Source organism: Penicillium coprophilum, assembly GCF_028826855.1.
Source record: "Penicillium coprophilum strain IBT 35676 chromosome Unknown utg000005l_segment0_segment0, whole genome shotgun sequence".
NCBI lineage: Eukaryota > Fungi > Ascomycota > Eurotiomycetes > Eurotiales > Aspergillaceae > Penicillium > Penicillium coprophilum.
This window is the reverse complement of record NW_026622724.1, coordinates 2,436,339-2,450,450: the sequence shown is the minus strand read 5'-3', so window position 1 is coordinate 2,450,450 and position 14,112 is coordinate 2,436,339. Positions and strand designations below refer to the sequence as shown.

Below are 14,112 nucleotides of genomic sequence, written 5' to 3'. Positions count from 1 at the left end.
GAATGACTTGCCTCCCCAGCCTATCATTTCAAAGCCACGAAACCATTTGAAGCCCCCAGAACATCCTTGTCATCCAACATGGCCCCGCAACGCCTTCTAAAGCTGACCCTCGCCCACCATCGGAACCCAGCTGCCTCCGAGGAAGAATGCCACCGCTTCATCACAGAGGTATATATCCCTAGAGCAGTGGCGATTCATCAACGCCATAAGTTACAGGGCTATAGCTACGTAAGTCACCATTCTATCACAATATAATTAATTCCCCACCCTCAAACGGCAGTCAAACCTAACATGCAAAAAGCACTTCTCACCACCGCCAGTGCGGAATGTATTGAGCAACGCGTGCGAGCGTCTGAAAAATGGCTGGACAGTCGACACCCACGACGCTACTGTGGAGTTTTACTTCCGCGACATCGCGGACTTGGTGACTGTGTCCACAGACCCAGATTTCATTGCTCTACAGGCAATCGAAGCGCCTTATATCAGCAAGGAGGGTGTCGTCGCCCAACTTGGATGGGTGGAAACCTACATCGCGGATCAGCAGGTGGTGAACTTGGTTGATGGAAAGTCGCAATATCAGGGCTATGAAGAATCGTCTTCTATTGAACTCACGCTGTGAAAATGTTGCCTTTTTGAGCAGATCTTCGAACCTTGCTAGTGTAGGGTCTATTATATGTTTCAATTGCCGAGTTCTACTTGTTCGCAAGCTGTGTTTTGATCTATGGAACTGTGGACATAAATCTTAAATCCCATGAAACTACGCTCGGATCCCTTGCTCAGATTATCCAGCGGTTAGTACCCGGAATATTAGGAGTATACTAGGGCACAAGACGGTGTGCTAGATCGGCCAGATTCGTAGCATGATTTGGAAAATGCTATAGACAATTATGATGACGAGCTCAAGGCGGAACAAATTCTCTGACGGAAACTAGACCGTGCCACAGCATGTTTGGCGAGGGGCCGAGCATACGATTCCCACCCTAGACCATGTGTGACTCTCAAGGGATAATAAGACCTAGGGTGTTTTGCAGCCCGTAGGTACCCGATAGCTGGCCAGGCCGCCCTTCTAAGTCGCTTAAAGTCTTCTCAGTCTAGACGCTATTTATCAATAGTCTGCGGATTCCTACCCCAAGGCTAACATGTACGTACTTTGAATTATGTCTCTATATGATACGAGTCCGAAGTTGATCCAACCTCATCTAGGGGCTCATCTAGGGGACATGGTTCCGTCTACAGCAGAACGGACTAAGACCTGAATAGGTACATGATACCTAATTTGTAAGATCGAGAAAAAGTGAAGTGAATAAAGGAGTGAATTTAATGTATTGATACACAAGCCGAATAAATATCGACGCTATCTGTATGCGTCTTAATTACAACCTCAACTATATCCGGCAGTCAATCTTCTCAAAAGGATTACTCCCTTATGGCCACCGTGTCAATAGAATGAAATGAACGGAAGATAGAAGAATGATTAGAAAAAAAGTAACGTTTCAACGTGAGGCGTCAAAAGGAACAAAGGCACGAAAAGGCACTAGATGGTTTCATGTTCCAGGTGCCAGGTCCCATGTTTCGAGAATGCTAATTTAGCAGGTAGTGATGTACAGACCGAGACTAGAGAAACTGTTAGCTGACTTCCAAGCAGAAAGATCAGAGAAGGAAACATACGGAGAGGGGTTGTAGTCCTCGAAGAAGTTCAGGTCGGTGCTGCCAGAGTTCTCCATCTTGTAGGTGACCTTCTCGCCGGCGGGGCAAGAGAAGGTGGAGACAACGTAAGAGTTACCGGGGGAAACGGTGATATCGCCAAGGTCCTGGGACACGGAAGGCAAGTTCTTGAAAGTAGTAGACTCGTCGACAGCGGAGGAAAGCTTGGAGAAGTCGATCTTGCCGTCACCGCTGAAGCTGTAGGACGAGGTCTCGAGGTCCTGGAGCTCGGGGAAGAGGAAGACGAGACTGCAAGTCTTACCGGAATCGGACGAGGGGATGTCGAAGTTGAACACACTTGAGATGGTGGAGCTCACGGTGCCGTTGTAGGAAGTACCAGCCGCGGTGTCGGGCGAGGAAGAGTCGACCGGGACGATCAGGTGGGGGTACTCGTAGTTGCCGGAAGTGAGAGTGGTGGGGCAAGAGCCACTGGAGGACTCAGTGGCGGAAGGGGTCGCAGAGACGGAGCTGGCGGGCACAGTTGCGCTGCTGGAACCACTGGGCTGCGAGCCACCACCAGAGGGGGCGGGGCCGGTAGCTGACTCAGAGGGCTGAGAGCCAGAGGGGGCTGGGGCAGAGGGAGCAGGGGCAGAGGGAGCAGGCTGCGAGCTACCCTCGCCACCGTTGCCGGAGGGAGCAGGTCCAGTGGCGGAAGGCACAGACTGCGAGCCAGAATCACCTCCACCGACAGGGGCGGTGGCGGAGCAGCTGCAGTCGGTGACAGTGATAGTGTTCACGACAGTGATAGGAGAGCCTGAGAGAGGAGACTCCTCGGGGGCCGATGGAGCGGAAGCAGAGCCCGAGGGAGCAGGGGCAGAAGAGCCAGATCCAGATCCAGATCCAGGACTGCTAGAGCTGGGAGCAGTAGTGGACTCCGAGACGGGAGCAGAGCTAGCAGGGGTGGACTGGGCAACTGGGACAGACGAGGCAGGAGAAGAGGGAGTTGACTGAGCGCTGGAGGATCCGAAAGAAGAGGGAACAGCGCTAGCAGATGAAGAGCTGCCAGAGCCAGAGCCAGAGCCGGAGTTTGAGCAGGAGTCGGCAGTCAACTTGACGTTCACGCAACCGGTAACATCGGACTCGTTGGGAGTGGTGTACACGTTCAGACCACCGTTCTGACCAGTGGCACAGGCAACGAAGTCCTTACCGCCGTGGTACTCGAGCTCACCGTTGGGGCCGAGAGAGAAGCCGGGGGTGGGAGAAGCACCCTCGTCACACTGGAACTGAGTAGTGGGGGCTATCAAAATGTTAAGAGGTGCCTTGAATGTGATGGAAAGTGTTTCATATTATCACTTACGGGTAAGAATGCAGCCACGGCCATTGGCGTCGGTAATGGCACCCTTAGAATCAATGCAGTACTGGGCGGGCGACAGGCTGTCATCGCCAATCCGGTTCTGACCATCGCTCAGCTGGCCAAGCTTGCCGGAGGCATCACCGGAAGAGGTAAGGTGGAAGCAGCAGCTGTCACTGCGTCCAACGAGAGCGTTGGTGCCAGCAGCGAAGGCAGCGATAGTAATGATGTTCTTCATCATGATTGCTGTTCAGCGAATGTGTAGGGAGTGGTCAATTAGCAAATGAACACAATGCCCTTTGTGAGAAGATTGATTCTCGTTCAGACTTCTTCGAACTTGAAATCCACCGTCGAGTTGCAGCAGAGACCAATCTTATAAGATGCGTTTAATTAAAAGTTTGATTAAAGCTCCAGTATGAATCAAGGAAATATATGCCCCAGCAGGAGGCGAGATTCCCCGAGCCAAACCCACCAAAAATAGAAACCGCGTGTTGTCAGGCATCCCAACAGCATCCGTGGATGGGACCTGGCACACTGCCCTCATATTGGATTGAGCATTTGCAGGTCCGAACGAGCCGGCAGTGACGTAGCCGCCATATTGAACGAATATTCATTTCATTGAATTGTGGAGAAAGACCATGATTCATGCTCCACTTATAAACCAGATTTGGACTTGGACAACGATCACTGGCCGAGAGGCTGTGGAGCCTCAAGGCATCTTTCAACCTGCTGTCCACGGTGCACGTTAGCCGATTATTGGTGGCAAAACACCCTTTCCATGGATCGTCCCCTAGTTGTGCGTTCTCCGACAGGCTGGGTGCTCTACCTTCGGATGGAACGGATGAAGTTGTCCTTCTTCCATAAGAGACCAGGGGACCTCGCAACTCTGATTGAATACCGTTCTCATGCGGTCGGGATTATACGAAATGAGGTACCGAGGTACTGTCCCCCAGTTTCCCGACAAAAATAGCGAAGCCTAAACTCAGTTATGTTTAGTATCCCGCAAGGCAGCTGACTTCCAGACCGAAGGAATCGCTACATGATGAGATCATGTTGGCAACGACGGCCGATCTTTGAACATTCTCTGTCTCTGGGTACGTAGAAATAGACTTGGATATTGATATTTTCTACAGTGAAAGGTGTCAAATGACAACGGTGGCCCTAAGCCTTAGGCATCGTACCTACGTATATAATTGGACAAGGGCAAGTGTACACTCAAGACTGAAAAAAAAAACAAACATGAACAGAAGTTTTGAACAAGTGGAGTCCGTCTTGACCAACAATAATCTCCGACTATTTTTTGTTTACAACATATTCGACCAAAGTCACGCTTATTACTGTTGATCAATTCAGACTTTTCTGCTATACGATATATTAAGCTCATTGAGTATAGTTGGTTTTCAATATTAGCTATAATGTACGGAGTACATTGTGTAATTCTATTGTACGTTTTATGTGCGTTACAGTTTACGCCCCACGACGCGTGTCTAGCATTGCATCTATTCCTTGCACCGACGATCCATAGGCAATTTCTCTCGAGATCGATCGTGAACATCAGAACTGCACTGATTCAAAACAAATGACATCAATTGGGGATTTCGGAGATTAGTATTCGGTGTGCATTTGCTTCTGACTAGTCAACCTTGCAAACCCACAGGCGCTGCTCTCTCATAGACCCCATTTTTATATTGGCTAGCGTGTAAGATGGATCCATTGGCTGTGACAGTAGGAGTAGAGATGACATATATGTACATACATACAATGTACATAACTCACTTTACATGAAATAAATTCATATGTGCGTCATACAAAGTAATAATGCTGATTTCAAATTATAATAACAATACCCTTAATACCCCCACATCCCCGCCATGACTAATGTTGCGAAAGAAACATACCATATTGGTGGGCGTGTATAATTGAAAATGGAGATTTTTATCTGACGGAGTGCGGATAAAATCCGACTGTCGTAGGACCTAGGCTCATAGGTGTATGCAGAATATAACAGACCCGAGTATCTCGCACGTATTCATGCTTTCACCACTTTGCGTTGCTCCCAATCTAAATTTCTCTAACTCGCTGGTAGCACAGATGTTCAAAGGAATGTCGTCCGTTCAACCAGGGGCACTTTGTTGAGGGGCGCTCACATGATCTAGACCCTAAAATTCTCATAAGTGAAAATTAGTCACATGAGCGGACCAAAGTATCTCCGATACGATTCATCATAACAGATTTCACATGCGAGCTGCACCATAGTAAAGTCGATAGACGATACATTTAGATCTAAACAACCAATCTATTTCAAATAATGTTTTCGTTGCCAATAACAATTGAAAACTTCTTTTGGAAGTATATGTCAATTTCGAATAATCCAAAAACTTGCGTTGTTGTCGTATTAAAAATACGTCACTGAACCCTAGCTATATATATATGTACATATGTTGTGTTACTAAGTTCTTGACTTTCCTTAAATTCTATATAATAGCTAGATGTGATAGAAAAAGCACTAGGCTATGAAGAGATTTTCACATAGACAAGCGTTTTTGCAGTACCTAATTGTAATATATCGAATTTACTATGTGTTTCAGACTGCGCAGCTCGTGTGTGTGCCCAGCTCACATGTGGAATTCGTTATATTGAACACTGTATACTCCGTATTTACATGACACATAGCCTGAATATATTTTCTGTATTCTCATGAGTGGTGTTATAGCTCTAGCCCGTGAATTACCAATGAATATATAGATGGTTCTTTTGGTTTTTGGTGTTGGCAGTACAAAAAGATTGTCATCAATCTATCTATTGATTGTGTCAAGTTTATTATCGGAGAGGATTCATCCAAAGAATTGAGTCTAAACAGCAAACAGCTAAAAAAGTGGCACCCATTTCTCACATAGGAAATACCGACTACTAGCAGCACATAAGCCACAGACGATTTACTAGTAAGAGAAATAGCAAATTCTCACTGTATACCTTTTCTTTTTACTATTTGTCTCGATTCATCATTTCACCCAATACATAACAAAGCGCTACTGTGGGCAAATGGTGGAACAAGATCTAGAAGAAGAAATCGCCATACACAAGGCACCCTGTTCAAAGTTCGCGAATACAAAAGGTCTCAATCCCATTCCATAGATAAATTCTAGTCCACTACCTTAGCAAGAATCGATCCAATTTTTTAAACAGTGTATTTTGATACGATAATGATATTAGAGGTGAGCAGAAAGAAGAATTGCGATCGACCAAGACTATATATATATGTGCATATGCAAAAAGCAACACAAACAACTCAAGACGATAAAAAATCCACGGCAGATCAAAGTTTACTAGAGACAAGGTAAGGGATGTTCTTAGCCTCGTATAGATCCTTGTGGTCGGATTTGATAATATCCGCGCCCTAGTATATATGTCAGTCTGATTCCAGGAGCTCACAGATTTATTACTAACCTTTTCGCCAATCATGTAGACCGAGTTTTGAATACGGCAATCAGGGATCACAGGGATGACAGAAGCATCTGCGATTCTGAGGTTGCGCACACCATGAACTCGGAGCTTTGAGTCAACAACACCCTGGTGGATGCTCTTCGAGAGACGTGCCGTACCACATGGATCTGTAAATAAATTATTAGAATTATTTGGAGAAGTCTGGAAGGGTCATCTTACGGAATCCGGTCTGGCTGCGATCCAAAACAGCACGGTTCATATCGTCATCGGAATGAAGGGGCATCTTCCAGGGGTACTCCGAGAGAACAATATCCTTAAACCCAGCACCCTTGGTCAAAAGATCATATGTCCAGCGTACACCCTCCCGCATGGCCAGAATGTCCAGGTCATTTCCGAAGAAGTTGAGATTGATATTCGGCTGAACCTGTGGGTTCGAGCTGTTCAGGGTGACTTCACCCTCGGAAAGAGGGCGCAGCAGGTCAACAATGACGGTCATGTAGTTGCCCTTCTCGGGCATAGGGTAATGCCACTGGAAGGCGGTGCTGAACAAGCCGACGAAATCCAGCTCGAAGTGAGGTTGTCCTGCCGGGCCGAAAGGATCAAGTCCTCCATTGGCAGCTTTGGCCTCGCGGTAGGCAGGATACTTTTCCAGGCGTTCGTCAATGCGGGGAAATCCAACCAGTTCCAAGAATCCGGAGCTTGCAGGGCCAGTCTTGTCCTTCTGGTAAGTGGAAAGTGCCTTGTCATTGAGAGGACCAGTACGGAGGACATGGTCATCCAAACTGTAACCATCCTTGACCTCGAGAACAAAAGGAACGATTGGGTGGTCGAGTAGATGCTGGCCGACGTGGGGGGATTCCACAATGGGAGTGATTTCGTGCTTGGCTAGTTCCGCTGCGGGGCCGACTCCACTCAGCATAAGAAGCTTAGGAGTCTCGAAGACACCCTGAGATAGGATGACCTCTCGACTAGCGTAGACGCTGATCTCCTGATCGAAAGCTTCACTGATCACACTGACACCGGAGCAGATACGTGTGGTAGGGTCAATGAGTAGCTTCTTCGAGCGAACGCCATAGAGGATTGTCACATTAGGCTTGTTCTTCAGGTAAAGGAAGCTACCCTGACGCTCGCCCTGGTAGATGGTATCCACACAGTGGGTGAGACCCTTCATCTCGCCGGAGTAGATGTCCTCGCTCAGAGGCTGGCCCTTGGAAACCCAGGCTTCAGTGAGTGCATCACGGAATGGCTTCATCTCAGGCACCAAGTCGGCATGGGAGATCTGCACAGGGCCCCCGGTTCCAATCTTGCTCAGCTCGGCTGGATACAGCTTCTCGTCATCATGATAGGTGGCACATTTGCGGAGATACTCCACACAGGAGTCCCAATTCCAGTCGCGGCCGCCAAATGCTTCCCAGTCGTCAAAGGTGGGCTTGGAGCCCGGAATCCAGGTGAAGTAGTTGGCGCAGGAGCTGCCACCGAGGGCTTTTCCGCGAGTGTTGGGCTTTTCAACACGCTCGTAATCATCGCGCTTGATCATGGTGGTTTTGTAAGCCCAGTCGTACTTGCTTCCGCGAAGGGTGAAAGCTTTAGACGGGGTGGTGATTTGCTCGATTTGATCAGGGTTGGGGATACCCGCTTCGACAACCAGAATGCGGACGTTGGGGTTCTCCGCGAGACGACCAGCAATTGCATTGCCAGCGGTACCACCGCCGACAATGATGAAGTCGTACTCAGACCCGTTGGAAACGAAAGCCATGGTTCAATATATGTTTTGTTTGTGAAGAACAGTTGAGAGGCTGGTTCAATGTCTGTGAGACTGTGAGATTGTGTGGATATAGAGCAAGAATCTACGAGGCATCATTCCGATTTTATATTTCATTGATTGTATTCCGCAAATAGCCAACAACATCTCCAAACAAAATTGCCGATTTCCCGAGAGACAAGGCGTTTGACTTGTTGCCTATAGATAGGGCTGATAGGCTAGAAGCTTACATGTCTCTAAGCCTGCATTAGCGCCGTTGGAGATGTTCTAGAAGAAAGCCAAAAGGCTAACAGTGACGGATGTGGCTCCTGCCATTTCGACCCCCTCACGAGGGGAAACCCTTCTCCGCACAAGGGTGCAAAATAGGTTCGACCAATCACCGTGGCTGATTACTTCACCGGAATTTTGCCGGGGCCGGAGATAGCTCGGGCGCGGTGCTGTCACCGCCTTTTCCCCCAACGCCCCGATATCTATGAGGCGTGCCGGTTGAATCTTTCGATTTTGCTACTCATATAGTTATTGCGTCAAGCCCCTCACGTCAAGATACAAAACATGTTTCGGAGATTCGGGATTCCCCTCATGGGGGGTGATGGTAGCAATTGACTCACAGTTACAAATTCAATAAAAGCCAGGCTGTTTCCCAGAAGGTAGACCATTCAGAACGTATCAATTGAACTCACTAGACAGACACAATGCCGAACCACCCCTTTACATTGGCAGAAGGTATGGTGCCAACTATCTCAAAGTAATTCTATACATTCTGACTCCAGATAGGCCAGCCAGTCGCAGATCCCGCTGTCAGCACCACGTTGCCTATTTATGGCGGCGGCGGCCTGACAACACTGGGTGACACACTTCTCCTGGAGACGCTTGCGCACTTTAACCGCGAACGTATTCCTGAAAGGTTCGAGTCCATCCAATCTGACCTGTCGAGGGAAACAAGGCCCTAACCTTGAAACAGAGTTGTCCATGCTAAAGCGGCGGGTGCTTGGGGAGAATTCGAGGTGACAAATGACATTTCTTCCCTCACCTCCGCCAAGTTCCTCAACGGTGTGGGAAAAAGAACTCCTGTTCTGTTCCGTCTCAGCACTACTGGCGGCGAAAAGGGTAGTGCGGACACTGTCCGTGATGTACGTGGCTTTTCGGTCAAGTTCTTCACGGAAGAGGGTAACCATGACATTGTAGGAAACCACATTGTAAGTGCTCATCCTTGACTCTCTCGTTTCATTCCCTAATATAATCGAAGCCTGTGTTCTTTGTTCGCGATCCTATCAGGTTTCCTTCTCTCAACCGAAGTCACAAGAGACATCCTTCTACCAATCGGCCGGATTGGACTATGGTGAGTGCTAGCCAAAGATTTCCCACCATCCATGTGGCTAATTCTTTAGTTTTGGGACTTCCATGCGAATCAGCCGGAAAGTGTTCATGCTTTGATGCACCTTTTCGGTTCCCGGGGTATCCCTGATTCTATCCGTCGAGTGACAGGTTTCGGTGTCCATACCTTCAAGCTGGTGTCAGCCGATGGTGGCTTCCGCTACTGCAAGTTCCATTTCCGGCCCACCCAGAATATCACGCACTTCTCTGACCAGCAAGCTTCTCGCATGGCTGGAGCAAACCCCGACTTTCACAATCAGGATTTGTGGGATGCTATTGCCCGGGGAGACTTGCCGGTCTGGAAACTTTATGTGCAGGTGATGGAGCCCGAGCAGGCTGAAACCCACGGCCGTGCGCTGTTTGATATTACCAAAGTTTGGCCGCACAAGGACTTCCCCTTGATTGAAGTTGGTCAAATGACTCTCAACAAGAATGTGGGTGACTTTGAATCCTAGAGGTGAAAAGAGTGCTAACAACAGCATCAGCCCGAGAACTACTTTGCCGAGATCGAGCAAGCTGCATTTTCGCCTTCTAACATGGTTCCTGGAATTGCGATGACACCAGATCCTAGTAAGCCAACACTGATTTTGGTATCATAAGGGACGGAGATACTAACCGTTTTTATCTGTACAGTGTTGCAGGCACGCATGTTCGCTTACCCAGACGCTCAAAGATACCGCCTTGGAGTGAACTACACCCAGCTTCCGTCAAATCGTGCGATTTGCCCTGTACACGCGCCATTCGAACGCGATGGTAGAGGGACCATGACCCGAAACTATGGTGGTGAGCCAAACTATGTGCGAAACTCATTGGGCAGTGGCATCTCGAGCCAGACTGTTTCCAACGTACGACACACTGAGCGCATTTCCCAGAATGCTATGCTGGGCCAGAACGAGATCGTGGTTGATGATGAGGATTTCATCCAGCCACGAGAGTTGTGGAACAAGGTCTTCGACGAGGCGGAGAGAAGACAATGGGTGTCAAATTTGTCGGAGACTTTGGAAGGAGTGCCTGATCACCTCAAAGACGCTGTCATCGCCATGTTCAGCAAGGTTGATCCCCGTATCGGTCAATTGTTAGAGGTTAAGGCCAAGAACAATTCCCGTCTTTAGCTATCCAAGTCTAATTTTTTTGCCCCGGGGGGGGGGCTAATCCTTTAACATTAATCAATCATGCCAATGGAGATAGTATTATTACTCAAATATTCAAATAGAAATACTGTAGTCTTATCACCAATTGATAGCTGCTCCTCCGGAAAAACAGTCCGAGAAGATTGTATATATTCTTTTAGCTCATAAGCCTAGCCGCAGCCACCCAGCTCAGCATTGATTACACCCCATGAGCTAATAGCCCTGACTGAGGGAAATAGCCCTGCCCATTTCCTCCTTCGGCGCGGGCAGACCCGCGAGCACACAGGTGAGAACCCACGGGATTACTACTAGGAGGTAGATGGTGCGCTTTTGGTATTGTAGATAGATCATTATTAAGCGATATATCTAGCTACACTTAATCCGAATAAGATAATTATTAGGTAACTATATAAGTTACCTTATATCCTAAATATTATTTATGATATAGCTCCTCCCCACTCTTAGGCTAAATAATCACCTACCTTTTCTTTTCCTACCTAGATCGAAGTGCATTATCTAATCCTAGAGTATATAGTGTAGAGGGACACGTGAGAAATAGCGGTGTAAGCTGACTGAATGGAATACGTGTATTTAAGTGCTAGAAGCAAGAGAATAGAAGACTATCCCACCTTTCTTCTACAAACTACCCCTAGGTTTCCTTCCCCTATCCTCCGCTACTCAACAACCTACACTGGTTTTGCTCTGGTTCGCAGACAGGCATTACTGCGCGCCAACGACAGCGCTCCCCACTTGTAAAGGATAAAGGTCCTTTCAATTCTGATACTCGGTCATTTACCTGAGCACGTCATTCACGTCCCGGGGTCATAGCGGGGTTGATTTGTAATCGGCTCGGTACTCGGTTCGAGTAGATACGGGGTCCTATACCCAAGTATAAGAACCCCTAGATCCTTAGGATCCTATTCCTCCTATAAGAGTTAGTCTTATAACTTAAGACAATATATTGATCCTTTCTCTCCCTATTATTAAGCCTTATATCTTACCTAGTTAATAGGCCTTATACCTAATAATTGTATACTCTTATATTTCTAACTCTTCTTCTTTAACTACCTAAGATATAATAGCTTCCTACTATATTACCTAAAGTAATACTAGGAATCTAGAGGAAACCTCTCGAATTAGGAACGACTAAGGACTAATACTATAAGTCTAAGAAATTAAGGAACTAGAAACTTAAACTATCTATAAGACTTAACTAATAGAAAGACTAGATCTACCACTAGACCTATAGGATCCCCTAGTTAGAGCTATATAAAGCCTAGGATTAGGATAGACTAGCCTAGAACTAGCTAAAGCTATTACCGAAGAACTAGAGGAGACTATCTAAGCCCTTATAAAAAAGGTAGAGCTATAATAATAACTTATTATAGTAAAATAACTTATTATAGAGAATAAAAAGGAGCTAAATAGCTACTAGCCTAATCGCGAATCCTTATTAGAAAGTAAGCGAAGCTAAAGAGGAGAAATTAAACACTATATTAAAAAATTTAAGGAAAACTTTAGTATCCGCTAAAGAGAAGAATAGCTAAATAATATTAATACGCTTTTTAGAGATACCCTAAGAAAATATATTTCGGACTTATAAAAAGCCCTTATAGCTAAAAACTACCTATATATATCCTATAAGAATAAATAGCGAAACTATATATTAAACTACCCTAAGGAGGAGATAAACTAGAAAGCTTTTAAAGAATAGACTAAAACCCTACTCCGAAACTCCTATAATATTATTACTAATATCCTAGTACTCTACTAGAAGGTAGAAATATACCTAGAATAAGACCCCTATACTTTTAATTAATACCTAATATCCCTAGAGAAATACCTACTAGCCTAGTTAGAAGAATAGAGAGCCTAAGTACTATTTATAAAGCTTACTAAAGCGCTTTAGGACTATATTATTACCTATATAAATAGGGAACTACCTACTACTAGAACCCTTATAGTATAGAAAGTATCTATACTATAGAATATATACCTAGTATACTAAAAAAGAAAGGAATACCTAATCTATAGGTAAGATAAGAGAAAAAGAGGAAACTATACTAAATCGATACTAAATTACCCTTATAACTATAGCTTATCCTAGCTAAATTATAGACCTTAAGGAGAATAAGAGGGTCCCTAAGGTATATCCTTTAGAGGAAGAACCTAATCTAGAGGCTAAGCTAGAGGATAAGGTAGAGGATATAAAGGATTAAGATCCTACGCCTTAGGAGTGAACTCTACCCCTATAGAAAAAGGATCTAGTACTAATAATATACTAAGTAGAGCTTATTTCCTCTATAGGGATAAAACACACTAGGTAAATAACTACCCCTAGAAGGTAATAGTCTAAACCCTTATCTAAACCTTACACTTAAAGGATTAAAACCCCTAGGGAAAAGTAAATAGACTAGAGTAGATCCTAATATACTAATCCTATACCTATAAATTAGGACTATAATATAACTCTATATACTAATTACCCTTAGAAATAGAGTCGAAATATATATAGACCTAGATATAGGAGTAGAATATAATATAGTTAGTAAAGAATTCGCCTATAGCTAAAAACTACTTACTACCCTATTTTCTTCTCTATCCCTAAAAGGTATATTCCCTAAATAACTATATATATATAGGGTATTCTAGGTCCCTTTTATAATAAAAGACTCTAGAGGAACTAAGAAAGAAATTAAGAGACTATATATAGGAATTAATAGAGATATATATATAGAAGGAAGCCTAGTACTCCTATTATATACTTTTATTAATAATTTCGATATTACCCTTTATCCTAGGGTAGACTACTAGTGGTTTAGGGTAAAATCTTTTAAATTAGTAAACCTATATTAGTTTACTAAATTATTAAAAAATTCTATATTTATCTATACCCTAGTGAAGCTCCCTAAAGAAGTTTAGCTTCTAGATAAAAATAATACTAATTTAGGGCTAGATCTATTATAGATACCCCCTAAGCTAGAATAGTACCTTAATATATTTAACTATAAGAAGGTAGGTACCCTACTAATCTCTAAAGTATTAGACTATACTATTAAACTTAAGGAAAGGAAAATACTACCCTATAGGCTAATCTACCCTCTATCTAGGATAGAGCTAAAAGAGCTCTAGGCCTATCTTATAGAAAATATTAAGAAAAAGAGGATTTAACCCTTTAAAAGCCCTATAGGTATACTAATCCTCTTTATCCTAAAGAAAGATAGAGGATTATATCTATATATAGACTATTAGGGTCTTAATAGAGTATTAGTTAAGAACTAGTACCTACTACCTCTTATCTTAGAAATCCTAGACTATCTCTTAGGAGCCTAGTACTTTAGTAAGGTCGATATTAAAGATACCTACTATTATATTAGGATATAAGAAGGAGATAAATAGAAGACCGC

General features: G+C 44.8%; 4 protein-coding genes across 4 annotated transcripts; 2 read left to right on the top strand and 2 right to left on the bottom strand.

The window, feature by feature from the left end:
* Positions 1-78: 78 nt before the first annotated feature.
* N7500_008476 (EthD domain-containing protein) lies at positions 79-619 on the top strand (the record flags this gene model as incomplete). The annotated part of the gene is made up of 2 exons (XM_056679620.1): positions 79-228; positions 302-619. 2 exons carry the CDS (start codon positions 79-81, stop codon positions 617-619), a joined length of 468 nt encoding a protein of 155 aa, XP_056529992.1.
* Positions 620-1,586: 967 nt separating this feature from the next.
* Positions 1,587-3,236, bottom strand: N7500_008475 (GPI anchored cell wall protein; the record flags this gene model as incomplete). The annotated part of the gene is made up of 2 exons (XM_056679619.1): positions 1,587-2,941; positions 3,002-3,236. 2 exons carry the CDS (start codon positions 3,234-3,236, stop codon positions 1,587-1,589), a joined length of 1,590 nt encoding a protein of 529 aa, XP_056529991.1.
* A 3,075-nt stretch (positions 3,237-6,311) lies between these two features.
* N7500_008474 (GMC family oxidoreductase) lies at positions 6,312-8,195 on the bottom strand (the record flags this gene model as incomplete). The annotated part of the gene is made up of 3 exons (XM_056679618.1): positions 6,312-6,392; positions 6,443-6,606; positions 6,659-8,195. The coding sequence occupies 3 exons, from the start codon at positions 8,193-8,195 to the stop codon at positions 6,312-6,314; spliced, it is 1,782 nt and encodes a 593-aa protein (XP_056529990.1).
* A 698-nt stretch (positions 8,196-8,893) lies between these two features.
* N7500_008473 (catalase) lies at positions 8,894-10,687 on the top strand (the record flags this gene model as incomplete). Its single annotated transcript, XM_056679617.1, has 7 exons — positions 8,894-8,924; positions 8,976-9,105; positions 9,163-9,397; positions 9,448-9,540; positions 9,590-10,009; positions 10,061-10,145; positions 10,209-10,687. 7 exons carry the CDS (start codon positions 8,894-8,896, stop codon positions 10,685-10,687), a joined length of 1,473 nt encoding a protein of 490 aa, XP_056529989.1.
* Between the last annotated feature and the right edge of the window lie 3,425 nt (positions 10,688-14,112).